General features: G+C 41.2%; 1 protein-coding gene across 3 annotated transcripts in view; it reads right to left on the bottom strand.

The window, feature by feature from the left end:
- TNFRSF19 (TNF receptor superfamily member 19) overlaps positions 1–14,701 on the bottom strand; it is a 91,881-nt gene that overhangs the window by 52,681 nt on the left and 24,499 nt on the right. For all 3 annotated transcript variants that reach the window (XM_047722919.1, XM_047722920.1, XM_047722918.1), the window contains exon 4: positions 3,780–3,958. In XM_047722919.1, the coding sequence (XP_047578875.1) occupies positions 3,780–3,958 (179 nt within the window). The remainder of the gene's footprint in view (positions 1–3,779; positions 3,959–14,701) is intronic.

The following is a 14,701-nucleotide window of genomic DNA, read 5'->3' as shown; positions in this document are numbered from 1 at the left end:
AATACATTTGTATTTATTTATTTAGAAACTCTAAAGTTTCTCCAACACTGAATTTGGAGAGGAATTTTTAATTGAACTCAATCCAAATAACACCAGTTTGCCTAATGAACACCATGTGGAAAAGTGCCCTTTTAAGATATGCCTGGTTATAGGAGCCCCTGGGTGGCTCAGTCCGTTAAGTGTCTGCCTTCTGCTCAGGTCATGATTCCAGGGTCCTAGGATTGAGTCCTGCATAGGGCTTCTTACTCAGCAAGGAGCCTGCTCCTCCCTTTCCCTCTGCTGCTCCCCCTGCTTGTGCGCTCTCTGTCTTTGACAAATAAATAAAAATTAAAAAAAAAAAAATTAGCTATCATTGTTACTAGAAAGAACTGGCAGGGGCCGGCTTATTCTTTTGGGCTGGGACCTAGGTCCCCTTAGCAGAGAAAGGATGGGAACATGGCAGGCAGAGGAGAAGGCTGGAAGCCCACTGCAAAACCCAAAACAAAACAGTCATGCAAAGCTTTCACTGGCTCCCGGGAATATTAACTGGTGATGAGGTCACATAGGTATTTGTGCTTACTGTGGGTCAGGCATTCTGCTTGGCACTCTGCATGCATTATAGTCTCCATCATTCCGCCAGTTCTGCAGGTTGGTATTATTAGATGATCATTTGTAGGTGAGAAGAATGGGTGTCAGAGAAATTGAGGTATTGGCATAAAGTCATTGGACATATTTGGAAACAAGGAGACTCTCCAATCACTCAGATTGAGGGCACAGAGGACAAACTATTCCCATGCGGTACTGCCACTGGGAAAAAGGCCACTGCTGTCCTGCTGGAGCTGAGCCTCCAGGCAGCAGAAAACTCTCATCAGGTGAGGCTGAGCCTTCAGAAGGCAGGGGTAGCACTAGAAATGAAAATGCCACCCTCTGCCTGATGTTGGCATCACTTTTCTGGGAACAATATGCAATTTGCTTATTTTCTTTCTGCCTCAGTTTTCCTATCTATAAAATGGATTTCAACTATTTGCCTTCTTCACACAGATATAGTGAAGCTGGGCGAGCACTTTAAAATACTCTGGATAGCCTGGGTAAAAGCCACTGTATAACTATTGCCTGGCTCGTACATTCATGCTGGCTTAGGAAGGATGTAATTTTAAACTAATCATATAAATAAACTATGAAATATCATTCAAATGTCTACTCACTTATATATGACTTTCCCACATCTAAGCATTTACTTAAAGAATGAGCAAACACTGCAGCTAAAGGCGTGGGCTCAGGTGACAATGAATGAGGTTAAGCATGAGGAAACACTTTTGGTGGGAGGTCATGGGGAAAGCACGCCCTCACTCACACTCCAGCTGCATAACCGTGTGAGTTCCCTCTTTGTAAAACCAGATCCCCTGGGCCTGTGCTTTTCCTCACTCTCTCTGCCTCTGAATCTCACATGGACCTCCTCTTCTCCCTGCCCTACAGAGGAGGAGATGGACACTGACATGCTTTTAGCAGAACTGTAGAGTAGGAACAGCAGAGATGGGCCAGGTGTTTGGTTAGTGTTCCTCAATTACATCTGCATTAGGTTGGAACTCTGGGTACTGATATTCACAGGTATCAGCATCACCTGAGGTTATAGACCATTCTTTTTTTAAAGTAGCAGATTAATTGAGATCTAATTCACATATATTACAATCCACCCATGTAAAGCATACAATTAAATGGCCTTTGGTGTATTCACAGAGCTGTGCAACCATCAGAACAATCAGTTTTAGACATTTTTATCACACCAAAAAAGAAACTCTGTACCCTTAAGCAGTCACCCCTGACTCTTCCCAGCACCCCCGCCCCCAACACACACACACCAACCACCAGCCCCAGGTAACCACTCATTTACTTTTTGTCTCTATAGATCGCCCATTCTGGACATCACATACAAATGGAATCATATAATACGTCTTTTGGTGATTGGCTTCTTTCACTTAGCATAATGTTTTCTAGGTTCAGCCATCTTGTTGCATGAATGAGTGATTCATCCCCTTTTAACACCAAATAATATTCTCTTGTTTGAATATCCTCCAATTTGTCAACCAATTTATCAGTAGATGGATATCTGGGTTCTCCCCACTTTTTGACCATTAGGCATAATGCTGCTATGAATATTTGTGTACCCATTTTTGTATGGCCAGGTTTCTAACTGTCTTGGTTATATACCTAAAAGTAGAATTGCTTGGTCACATTGTAACTCTATTTTAACTCTTTGAGGAACTGCCAAACTGCCAAACTCTGAAGTAGCTGCACCATTTTCTACTACTAATGGTGGATGATGGTTCCAGTTTCTCCATATCCTCACCAACCCTTGTCATTGTCTTTGTGGTGACAGCCATCCTAGTTGGCTTGAAGTATGTGGTTTTAATTTGCATTTCCCTGATGGCTAATGACACTGAGCATCTTTTCATGTGCTTATTTGCCGTCTGTGTACATGTGCTTATTTGCCGTCTGTGTATCTTCTTTGGAGAAATGTCTACTCAGATCCTTTGTCCATATTTTAATTGTGATATTGGCCTTTTCATTATTGAGTTATAAGAGTTTTATATAGTCTAGATAAGATAGTCCCCTATCACATATATGATTTATATATTGTTTCTCTAATTCTGTGGGTTGTCTTTTCATTTTCTTGATGATATCCTTTGAAACACAAAAGATTTTAATTTGGTGAAGTGTGAGGGTTATTTTTTCTTTTATTCCCTGTGCCTTTGGTTTTAAACCATTACATTTCATACCTGCTCAGGCGCTGAGTCATAGCATAGGGTCACAGTTGGCCCATGAGGCTATTTTGTACCCTCTTTCTGCCCTTCCGGCCCACAGGTTTTTCTTCCCCTCTGCCCTCAACAAGAGCCCCAGAGCTAGCACTCACCATTCCGACAGCAGGGCTGTGATCGGTGGGGGTGCTCTGGCTGTCTAGTTAGACACCTGCCTCTGTGGTGACTGAGAGCCCGGATTCCCACGTTAGGGTCCCTGAACTCCAGGGTCCTGTCTACGTTGGGGCCTGTCTCTCGGTTCCCTGTGTCCACAGGGCTCTTGCCCCACATACCTACTCAGCAAACTGCCTCAACTCTGAGTCTTGCTCAGAGCTCGGGTAACCCGGTCACCCTCCCAGACGCTGCCGTTTGCCTAAGCATCACTGCGCGAGCCTAGCCTCATCTGCCTTATCTACTCTAGGTTCTCCTTCTTCCACAGAAATCATCCTCTGCTACCTTTCTGGAATGTACGGCTTCATTATTTACCATTTAGAGCTTTCTAAAACCCTTCTTAGGATATATTCTGCACGTGGGTAGGGTTCCCAGCCTCTTTACCTCAGGGACACCTGACTTCTGCTACAGCAATACCTCCTAACTGCTTCACAAATTGCGGTGGAAACGAGTGAATGGCTGTGATTTGCATTTCTCTGATCGCTAAACAGGATGAACATGGCCACAGGATCACAGGCCGCACGTGTTCGCTCTTTTGTGAACAGCCCCGTCCCCTCTGTTGTCCATTTGTCCACGTTTTCTTTTTCATCGATTTATAGGGAACTCTGTAGATTCTCGTGACACTAATACTTCGTTAGTGCGTGTATTCATTTTATTTATAACCAGCGCCCGTCACGGGCTCACAGCCCGAGGTGGGCGCAGAGGAAGTCACGGCCACCCCACAGATGCGCTCGGGTTTCTGTGGGTGTGCCTTCACCTTTGGGACGGAACCAGGGAAAGGCGCGTTTGAAAAATCATTCCATAATCATGAGGGAAAGAAATCGCCCGACCTACCCTGGCAAGCAGTCCCCGCAGACGGCGTCGCTGGTGACCGAACAGTTTGCCTTCTGGAAGCGGTTCACTACGGCGCACTCCAGGCACGGCTTGCATTTCTGAAAGCCCCAGTCCTCCTTGAACCTGTGCGGCCGGCATGTCATGCACTGGGCATCCTCCCCGTAGCCAAAGCCGCATTCCTGCAGGGATTAACAGGCAACAGAACGCTATTCAGACGTGGCAAGCGTGAAAAAGACGGCTGGGATAAAAGAAGACCTGGTCTAATAATTACTGAGTGCCGGCCTTCCTGGATACAAAGGCGGCTCTTTCAGCAAGTTCAAATGTGTCTCCCACTGCTAATAATCTCTCTTACTAGGATAAGTATACTTAGTCATCTACTTTATTCAAGAAGCCGTGAGCATTTGAATAAGAAAGGTTCTCCGGGACCCCCACTGCTGCATTAGTGCTAGTTTATGGCAGAATTATGGCACTTTCTTCTTTTCTAATTAAGCCAGACATGGGCATGTTCAGAAACTGAAGTCAGGAAAATATCCAGGCACTTACTCACTTATCGAGGCAGAAAATAAATACTTTGCTATCAAGAGTGATATTTTAGAAACGAGGCTAACTGTAAGAAATTGCCTAAGCTGAGAAATTTAGAGGTCTATCCAGTAGAGAGCATCTTGATGTGTTAGCTGTATGTTATTGTGTGATGGCAGGGGGATTCTGACATATTTCTTAAAGGAACACTAAATTCTCATGTGGATTAAACTGTGTGATACTACAGGCCGCAGGCTTCTCTAGATTTGAACGTCAGCACACAGTATTGCTTACCATGGATGGGCAAAACAGATGGTTCTTTGATGCATGTATGATCATTTCCACAAGGCCCATAACCAAATAAATCACAGCTTATCATATAATGTAAATACAATGCAACCATATGACTGACGTTGATATGGGTTCATGGTAGCTTTAAAAAAGTTATTAATACAGAATTAGAAGTATGATCCCATCACATTTATATTAATATAAAAATATTAATAATTAGTACTAACATTTATTGGGTGCTTACTCTGTGCTGGGAACTTCATACACATCTCATTAAGTCATATGTCTTCCAAATGAGGGAAGCAGGATCATTATTCCCATTTCATGAATGTGGGTGTGGAGCTTCCCAGAAGGTATGTACCGTGGTTAAGGTACCTTAGGTACCCTAAGGTACGTACCTTAACCAAGGTATATAGCTAATGTTAGAACCAGGATTCGAACCCACACTGTTTAATTCTGGAGTCAGATTCTATATCCCCGACACTATAGGATCCATCTGGTACTTCCTCTCTCCACGTGGAGAGCACACTGAGGAAGCCCACAAACACAGCTCAGTGCAGCAGAGGGAGGAAGGACTCCAACAAAATCTCTTGGTTTCCTCACCCGTACCCTTCAGATGCAGAATACAAACCCCCGTTAGTTCAAAATTCCCATTGGCCTGTCGAATTTATATACATAAAGTTCTTTATCCATACTTATATGCAGAGTCAACTAAGGCAGTACTTATTCATCAAAAATTAAACCAAAACCAACACAAAGGATAGTATTCTCTGTACTCAACAAACTACTGACTAAAAGAGATTCATAATAACACTGCAATTCAGTTTTACTAATTAATTCGTATACATCTTGGAGGAGCAATACCTTCTGTCCTCATTTCCAGCCAGCCTTTCAAATGTGTACCCTGAACACACACAGCAAAGAGAGGGGGAGGAAAAAAAAGCAGAAGGTCGCCAACCTTCTGAATCCCGAGCGCTCCAACTAGACAAACTTCTAAACCAAGGCACAGACAGAAGAAGGAGAAAAAAATTGAAGAATTGATTCACGAATAGAATTTCCTTCAAATTGTTAACAGGGATTATCTCTGGGGGGTGGGGAGTGATATCCTGAGATGTTTTGAATTTTGATAATTCTGCGATCATTTAATTTTTGCCAAATAGCATCTATTACTCTAATTAATTAAGATTCTTAAGTAATTAAGAAAGCACCAAAGATACATATTCAGAAAGCATTGCCTGGGGTGTGGACTAGGTCTCTGCGGGGAGGTCCCTGCCATTTTGAGTGCTCTGTACACAGGTGATGTGGTCATGCACTGGGGCAGAGGGTGTTCTTGCTAAGTAGTTGCTGAAAGAGTTGAGTGCATCCAAAAACTCTCCATCAGTGACACAGGAGCCACCCTCTCACAATTTTCCAGAATCAAAGTGTGGTGCATGTGACATTTGGAAGGGGGATGGGGATCTCGCTGTCCACAAGCTCAGCATCTCCACGTCAAAAGTTCATGCAAGAGTAAAGTTTCAAAATCATACTTTGATCCAAGCAACTTGGATATGCAAGTTACAATGCAACAAAGAAATGGAGGAAATGGGAAGTGAGCAGAAGAGAAAACAAAGGGAAAGAGAAATGAGAACGAGAAGAAGGTGTATTTACTGGGAGTAAATGTCTGAAATCCTGTTTTCAAGTGAGGCTGAGATAAGAGCAAAAGTATGTCTTCCTATGATGACATATGATAACCAGAGACACATGAGTTTGAAGGCCAATTCTTCCTCTTGTCCACTAAGCTATTTTGGGAATTATCTGACCCTCAGTCTCTTCATCTCTGAGATGGCAACAGTACATGTATGCTCCACAGGGTTGTTTTGAGGAATAAATAGGAAATATTTATTTATTTATTTATTTATTTATTTATTTATTTATATAATATATATTATATAATTATATGAGTGTATGTGTGTGTATATATGTAAAAGTTGTAACCTATAAATCAAGCATAGAGGGACATTCACCAAATAAATGATACCTTTTTAGATTCTCTACAACCCAACAAACTGATTCAAGTATAATAAAACCTTACTGGGGAACAAAAGGATCTTTAGACTCCAATTTTTTCTGGGTTACTTGAAATGGCAATTTACATCTAAATTATTTTTATAGAATGTCTTTTGAAAAAGGTACATAAAATACAATTTAGCCATAGCTGCTTGAATCAACTACTGTGTTGTGTTGTAATACGAGAAAGTAGGAAGCCCCCATGTCTATATAGGCAGTTTTGCTCTTGTAATGCCCCTGACAGGCAGTCAACTCTCATTCCTTGCTCCTGCCGCATATCACTGTCTCTGACATTTCACTTCCGCTCTCCATTCCTGAGAAACTAGATGAATATCCGAGCGGACATGGACTTGAAGGAATTGACAGACTCATCTCTTTTGAAAATTTAAGGGATGCGTGAAGGGTTGGGAAGACCTTTGTGCTTTGCTTATTTTTTGATTCCCGACTGTTTTTTGGAGTTTGTGTTACACATACATGAGGACCGATTTGACCACTGTGTTTTTGCCCACATCCCATTGTGTGTCATTTACATGTCACTATACTTCATAGACTGAGGATTTCATGAAAAAGTTTTTGGGGGTTCATTCTATGTTCAAATCATGTATAGAAAAAACAACAGGGGTACCTAGGGGGACTCAGGACATGATCCCAGGATCCTGGGATTGAACCCCCATCAGGCTCCTGCTCAGCAGGGAGCCTGCTTCTCCCTCCTGCTCTGCTCCTCCCCCCACTCCTGTGAGCATATGCTTGCTCTCTCTCTCTGAAATAAATAAAAATCTTAAAAAACAATAAAAAAAAAAAAGACAACAAAGCCAGGCACCAAATGCATCATATTTTGCCTTCATTGTCTGGATATTAGTTACTGTTTCTGCTTAGAGTTTATATGTTTTAGTGGTAACAACACTAAGTTCAGAGTAGATTTATGTGAGAGGTTGAGATAAGGCTGTGTGTCCATTACAAGCACAAAATAATACCTAAATGTATTAAACAGGTACCGTGACCCATATAGTCTCCTGGAAATTATTATATAGAGACTGATTATTTGGGGGAATTTAGTTTAAAATACATCTTCTCTTCAGTACTTGTTATTTTTAAAAAAAGTTAATACCAAAATAACAACCTAATATTATTTTTAGGCTTTTAAAAAATGCTTTCAGTTCATGATAGTCTAAGAAATTTATGAAGTGATCATTCTGGATGTAGAGAAGATATTTCCAAGGAATTACATGACAGCACACTGTCCATAGCGGCAACCTCGTTTAGAGCGACTGTCATGTTTCTAAAGCGCCATCAACACAGAGATGCTGTAATTATTTGAAATCCAGGTTATAACGTAAACAGCATATAAACATTAAATTACCCCCAATATAAATGTCTACTTTGATGTTTTTATTTCATTCAATAAAACTAGGTGGTTAAAATGCCTTGAAATCTTCCCCATAAAGTTCAGTAAGAACTACTAAGAGCAAAAGCGGAAAGGCTGAACAGCTCGAAGGGCAGGCAGCACCACAGCCTCCTGGCCAGGGCAGCGCTGGTGCGCATGCGTCAAAATCGTGCCTCTGTAAACTCGGGTCTACCCCCAATGGCCGGCAGGCAATGCTTTCTAATCCCTTTTCTTTTTATCACTTTTTATACTGAAAAACTACTAGCACACACAAGATTTTAATAAACAATCAAACAGTACGCCTTCCTTCCCATCCCTGGTCTCTTCACTTCCTATTCCTTCCACAGAGGCAAACGTTGCTACCAGGTTTTGGGAAACCCTCCCAGAAATATCCTAATACCGTGTGTGTATCTTTTTTTTTTTTTTTTTAAAGATTTTATTTATTTACTTGCGAGAGAATGGGAGAGAGAGAGAGCATGAGAGCGGGGGAGGCCCAAGGAAGAAGCAGACTCCCCACTGAGCAGGAAGGCAGTTACTTCACCAAGTATTCCCCACCCAATGCATTTTGGAGAGTGCTACCGATCAGCATATACAGAGTACGCCATTGTGTGGTTACAGTTGAATTTGTTCTATGGAGCCTGGTCATCACTGCATCCCAAGAGCAGGAGGCAGGGAGCAACCACAGATGTCTGTTGAAGTAAGTTGGCATTGATCACGTGATCTAATCCTGCAACTAATGGAAACAGTATGGAATATTTTGGGTTTTCCCCCCCTTACTTTTGCATATAAAGGGGGCCATTTCCCTAGGCAAATGGTTTCCCACAGCAGGCTAGTATACTACCATTGGGAATAAAAGAAATGGTAGGAATGGATTTTTGGTGAGATAAAACAAAGAGTACTTAAAGAAGAGGGTTAGCTGGCCATGCTGACTGTGGTTAGGTTTACCTCATTTCTGACCAAACTTCACAGGCTCCTGTGAGCTACTTTTTCAATTAGGCCCCAGTCTTGGGCCTTGTCCTCAAGAACCCAGTTGTCCAAGAATCCCGTGTAGTTGGTTAAGCCAGAATCCCCTACCCTCCTATCTGCTCACCCTCAATCTCTGATCAGATTTCCTCCTGCCTCTCTATCCTCTGATCCCATTGGCCTGCCTTCAGTAAGAATCCTGTTAGGTCCGTTTTAGATAGAATCCCCCCTGCCCCAATGTTTCCTCTTAGGAATTTTCCATCCACTGCCCCCCACTCCGCTCCTTGGCTAAAATCCCCACTTCTCCATGTTGTATTTGGAATTGAGCCCAGTTCTATACTGAGGCCTCTCTCCCCCCAATGCAATAGTCCCTGAGTGAAATCTGTTTTTACTGCTTTCACCTCTGTCCCACTCTGGTTCTCTGACACTTTCCAGGTTACACACACTATAGCTCTCCCTCTCATCATTTCGTTAGAAAGACTGGACATGTATGTTTGGTGAGGGGGGATACATGGGAGGAGACTCAGATGGGAATGGGGGTGTTAGGCAGTCCTTGGCCTGGGCATCAGACTTAGAAATGTGTTTTGTTTTTATGCAATGTGGTGTGCCATTAATATCAATGGTAGAGATGCATTTAGGCTTTAAAATAATCCTGGAGTCTTTGTTTTTGAAATTATGACCTGGTACCTTAAAACCTTAAAAGAAATACTTACAACTTCCCTGAATTCTTAAAGAAGCCTTTTTATTAATAAGCTTCAAGATGCAAACATATACACATGAGTAAAATAATAACCCAATTTTTTTTTTAATCATTGCCATAGGATTCCAAGTGATTTCCCAAAATCCTACAATAAGCAAACAATCCCCAATATCCAACACCTCCCTCCGCCACTCTTTCCCCAAAGCCTATCAGGGCACCTGGTACTTATAAAGATTCTTTGCTTGACCAAAGTTCAGCCAGGCTTCTTAACCTTCTTCCAGACCCACCCATGCACTTCCTTATAAAATCCAGCTTTTGCAAGTCCTCTGCTAAGTCAGCTTAACCAGAACTACCCACCCTAATATCTGCTCGGGTTCCCCACGCTCCACTTGAAGTCTCATGGAGCCTTGCAGTCCAATCACCCTGGTTTGTCTTCAGCAAAGAATTATTAGGTTGGCTTCAGCCAGGACCCCTCTAAGGGGTAAGTAATTTTTCACCCACTGACCCCTGCTCCTTGACTCTAAATTCCCATGAGCTCATGTTGTATCCGGATGGAGGCCAGTGGTTTCCCCCACCATAAAATCCCCTTGCAGTGGTTCCCCCGCCCCCCTGACCCAGCAAATAAAGCCTGCCTTGCCATCCTTATCAACAAGGGCCACTGAATATTTTTTCTTTAACAATACATACCAGGCTGGTGAGTAACACATAAAAATAATGTTTGCCGGCTAAACAAATGGATGAACAAATAGCGTTGAAAGCATTATTTCCTGAAGTTGTTGTTGTTTTCCTATTGGTATCATTATTACTTTATTCCAAGGAACAAAAGCCTATAGAGGTCATACCAGTGTCCCGATTAGTAAGGCCAGATAACTCTTGTGGGCTGGTGGAGGTGGGCAGGGGATGGGAGATGAGGGTGGAGGTCTGTGTGGGGTGGGGGTGGAAGCTGTGAGTGGCCGTTCTTATCTTGGTTCCAAGGCAAGAGAAGGCTGCGTCCAGCTGGGCCATTTCCACCCAAGCTGGCCACAGCAGTAGCCCTGACACTCTGCCCAACATTTTTTAAGCCACATTTGATGGCTTTCCAAGGGCAAACTGACTCAAAGTAAACAGTCCTCAGATCCCCTTCTCTCTATTCTCCCTCTGCAAATTCAGCACTTAGCAAAAACACAAGCGGATCCCATCTACGTGTTCTAGGAGCCGTTCCCCAGACCACAGGGGAGATCCCTCACAGACCATCATTGTCCAGGAAACACATTTGGAGCCCTTGGGTCTAAAGCACTATTTATTTGTACAGCCAATAAGTTATTAACTCTGGTTCTTTGAACTTTAAAAGCTCAAATTTGGACAGAGAAGAGGTTATTTGTGGAGAAAATCTAGCACAAGCAAATGGAAATGACAAATTAGATTTATGTAGCTGGTGTTTAGAAATCACCTTTTTAATTTCCTTTAATAAAACAACACCAAAGACATAGCCACCCCCCACAACCAACTTCCAGTTTATGAAAATCTGTAATTGAGTTTTTTAAAGAAAAATTACAAGCTAGAGCTTGCTAATATCTGCCAAACATCACTGGGCCCGATTAGGTATAATTAAACATCAATAAAGTGAGCAACACTATAATTAAATGGCATAAATGAATCTTTTTCATGCTTGCAAATTATATTAATTTTATATGTGCCCGTGTGACTTTCTTCATAGGGATGAAAATAGCTTACCAAAAAGCAGACATCTTTAAAAATGGGAAACCAGACATGCATCCTTGTGGAGGAAAGTGTGTTGTTGTTTACGAGAATTAATTTCTTCACATTAGCTAAAGCCATCCCAATAATTGGTTAGAAAAGCTGACTTTGAAAACTGTGCCAGAGACTTGAAGACTGTTTCAAGTGGTTCATGCAAAAACTAGTTTCCTGGTTTACTGCTGGGAGGTGATCATGTTAAAAGCACATTGTTGGCATTAATACTCGGTGAGAAGGAGGGGCTGTGGCTGGGCAGATTCTAGACAGTAAGAATTAAAAGGCTAATGTGGTCACTTCAGGGAAACAAAAGTCATCCTCCCCCACGCATTGCAATGCTGTTTATTTTCACCAGCTGAAGGGCTGGCTGTGTAACACTCCTGTGCACATTTGTGGCTCCAAATGCCCAGAGTGTACCAGTCGTGGAGCTATGTAAACAGCACTTATTTTTTGCCTCGAACATAGGAAAAAGACATTATCAATTCTCTTTCTCATAAACTTTCCAAACCTAAATCCTGTATTGGAAGAGAGAGAAACTAGCTATGGCTCAGCAGGAGAAAATCCTCAAAACCGAGCCCAAATGGCTCAGTGGTTTGTCCTATATTTTCCCAAAGATACACAAAGACAACCCATTAAGTTGAATGGCCAAAAAGAACCCGACTGAAAAGACAGGGTGCTTGGGGCTTTCAGGGAAATAACTGGAAACCAAAAGCGCTCATGCCATGAGACAGCTCAGATGGCAGGGAGGGGACACAGAGAATGCTACCCGGTGTGAGGAACCACAGCAATGGTGCCCACGTGGCTGGGCCAAACATGAGTGCTGGAGGAAGAGAAGCAGATGGATGTTTGGAAACCAGTGGCCAGGCTAAGGGTGGCATAGCCAAAGAAGGAGAGGAAGGAGCCTGGCCAGGAAGGCAGCTCCTGGAATGCGCAAGCATCAGGTCAAAGGATTTAGATATCTCCCTGTGTTAGAAGTTGGTCCCTAGCCAGAATTTCTGAAGGGAAGTTCATCATTCTAGATCTGCACCGTCCAATACAACAGCCACACCTTCAAGTGGCAACACATAAATTTAATTCATTAAAATGCAAAATCTAGTGGTTCAGTGACACAAGCCACCTTTCAAGTATTCAATAACACATTTGAAGCAGCTCGTAACTCCTATCTTGGCCAGCACAGATACAGATCGTTCCATCACTGCAGAAAGTTCTACTGGACAGCACTATACATGAGCACTATGCAAAATGAGAAAAAAATTATTACCCCATGTGGCTTCTCCCAGCACTTACTAATGGTGACAATGGACAGATCAACTAACCATCTCTGTGTCTGTTTCTCCATCTATAAAACAGGAGAAGTTATACCCCCTACTTAAGACATACATTAAAAGGACTCCATTATTTAATATACAAATATCACATAGAAACTGGCTTATTATAACAAACGTTGGCTAATTATCTATTTTGATTGCATGATATATATTACAAAATAACCCATAGTATCTAGGGTTATATAACACATAACCCAAAGTATCTAGGGTAAAAGGTTAAAATAAGGAATCATTTAAAAAATGGCCAATAAAGGGAAGTGTCTCAATTTAAACAAGCAACAATGGTTATTATTGAGCCTGGAGCTTCTGTGCAGACTTCTTACTATCTAACGATGGAAAGGAAGTGAAAAGAGGTCAGAGGAACCGCTGATCACACATGACAGGTGTGCCCAAGTGTACACTGTCTCCAGGAATGCTATTCTGGGAACCTCCCCCAAACCTGACTACATGCTTGAAATGGCAGAGACCTAACAATGGGAAAGTAAGCCCAGACACCTTTAGAAAAAAAATAGAATTGAATGCCTTCCAAAGAAAATAATCATTAGGAGTAATAAAACCACAGATGGAAATTTTAACTCTACCTGCTTACCCAAAGCATTTCCAGGCTTTAGTTTTAAGACACAGATAACATGTTTGTAATGCAAAGAACCTCATGTCCTGGCATTTGTTATTTTGGGTTGAGAGACATGATATTAGAAAATGGATAATAAGTTTTAAGTTATGTTTACTATAGCAAAACAAGTAACTTAATGATGTTAGAATGAAGGTTATTTGAAAGCTCTCACGTCTGGTGAAAATGGTTTTTAATAACTCACTTCAAAATATTTACTATTTATTGTGCATTCAGAATTTCAAGCACCACAGGTAACCAAAATTTTAAGCTTTGGTTAAAAAGTAAGGACTCTTGAATTCAGTCATTTCATTATGAATAAACAGGCATCCCCCTTCCAAATTTTATGTTTAGTGTAACAAGTAAAAAGCAATTCAATTATTTATAAATATCTATGTTTTTTTAAAAGCTTGGTCTTAGCCAAAAAAGTAAACTTTCCTTTAATTTGTAAACCATGGATGTCATAATTAACCAGTTGAATAATTTTGCTAATTTTAAGTGATTTATCTGATTTTAATATATTCAGAACTTAGTTTTTTGTTTTTTTATCCTCTGAAAGATATATGTTCTTGCTAAAGACTTAATCAAGGCAGCTTGGAAAGAAGAAACTGCAAATCAGGAATAGATAGTTTAGAAATTTCTAGCCCCAAAGTAATCATTTATTAAAAACTCAAGTTCTTTGCCTTAATTAGTTAATCATATATATGTGTGTGTGTATATATATATGTATGTGTGTGTATATATATATATATATATATATATGGTTTTCATATGTTTAATATGTCCAATCATATCAATGGAGTATATGTTTGAATTCCTTTGCTATCTTTAGGGTATGAGCAAGGCTAAGTTACTAATTTCATTTACTAGGAGCTAAAACCAAGATAAAAGACTTGGCAAAATATTTAATTTATAACATAAACACACACACACAGAGAAAGTCATTACCTTTTATATTACAAGAATTAAGTGGCACTTCTCTTGCCCTCAAAACTCTCTGAGGTTGACTGATTTGTTCGCTCCTTTAGCGAAGGCATTCTCTGTGGCTGTGCCATGTCCACCTTGAGGTGGACACTGCAGGCGATGCAGGAACATGGCATTTATATTTGTAACATTTATGCATCCAAGTGGGTCTTACCCTAATTTTTCAGTGACATCATTACCTTGACTTTTATTCTCTTGCATGCAATTTGGCCTGATCTTTTTTTTCTAGTGAAGAAAATGATAATAAATATTGAAACAGAAATATTAATACATAAAATTAGTAATAAAGGCAGAATTATTCAGATTGTTTCCCTTTGGTTGCTTCCAGTGTCATAGAGGTAAACATCTGTTTCAGTACTTGGGGAA

The sequence above is a fragment of the Lutra lutra genome, chromosome 3 (assembly GCF_902655055.1).
Source record: "Lutra lutra chromosome 3, mLutLut1.2, whole genome shotgun sequence".
NCBI classification, from domain to species: domain Eukaryota; kingdom Metazoa; phylum Chordata; class Mammalia; order Carnivora; family Mustelidae; genus Lutra; species Lutra lutra.
The sequence above is the reverse complement of the archived record's forward strand: the minus strand, read 5'-3'. Positions and strand labels throughout refer to the sequence as shown.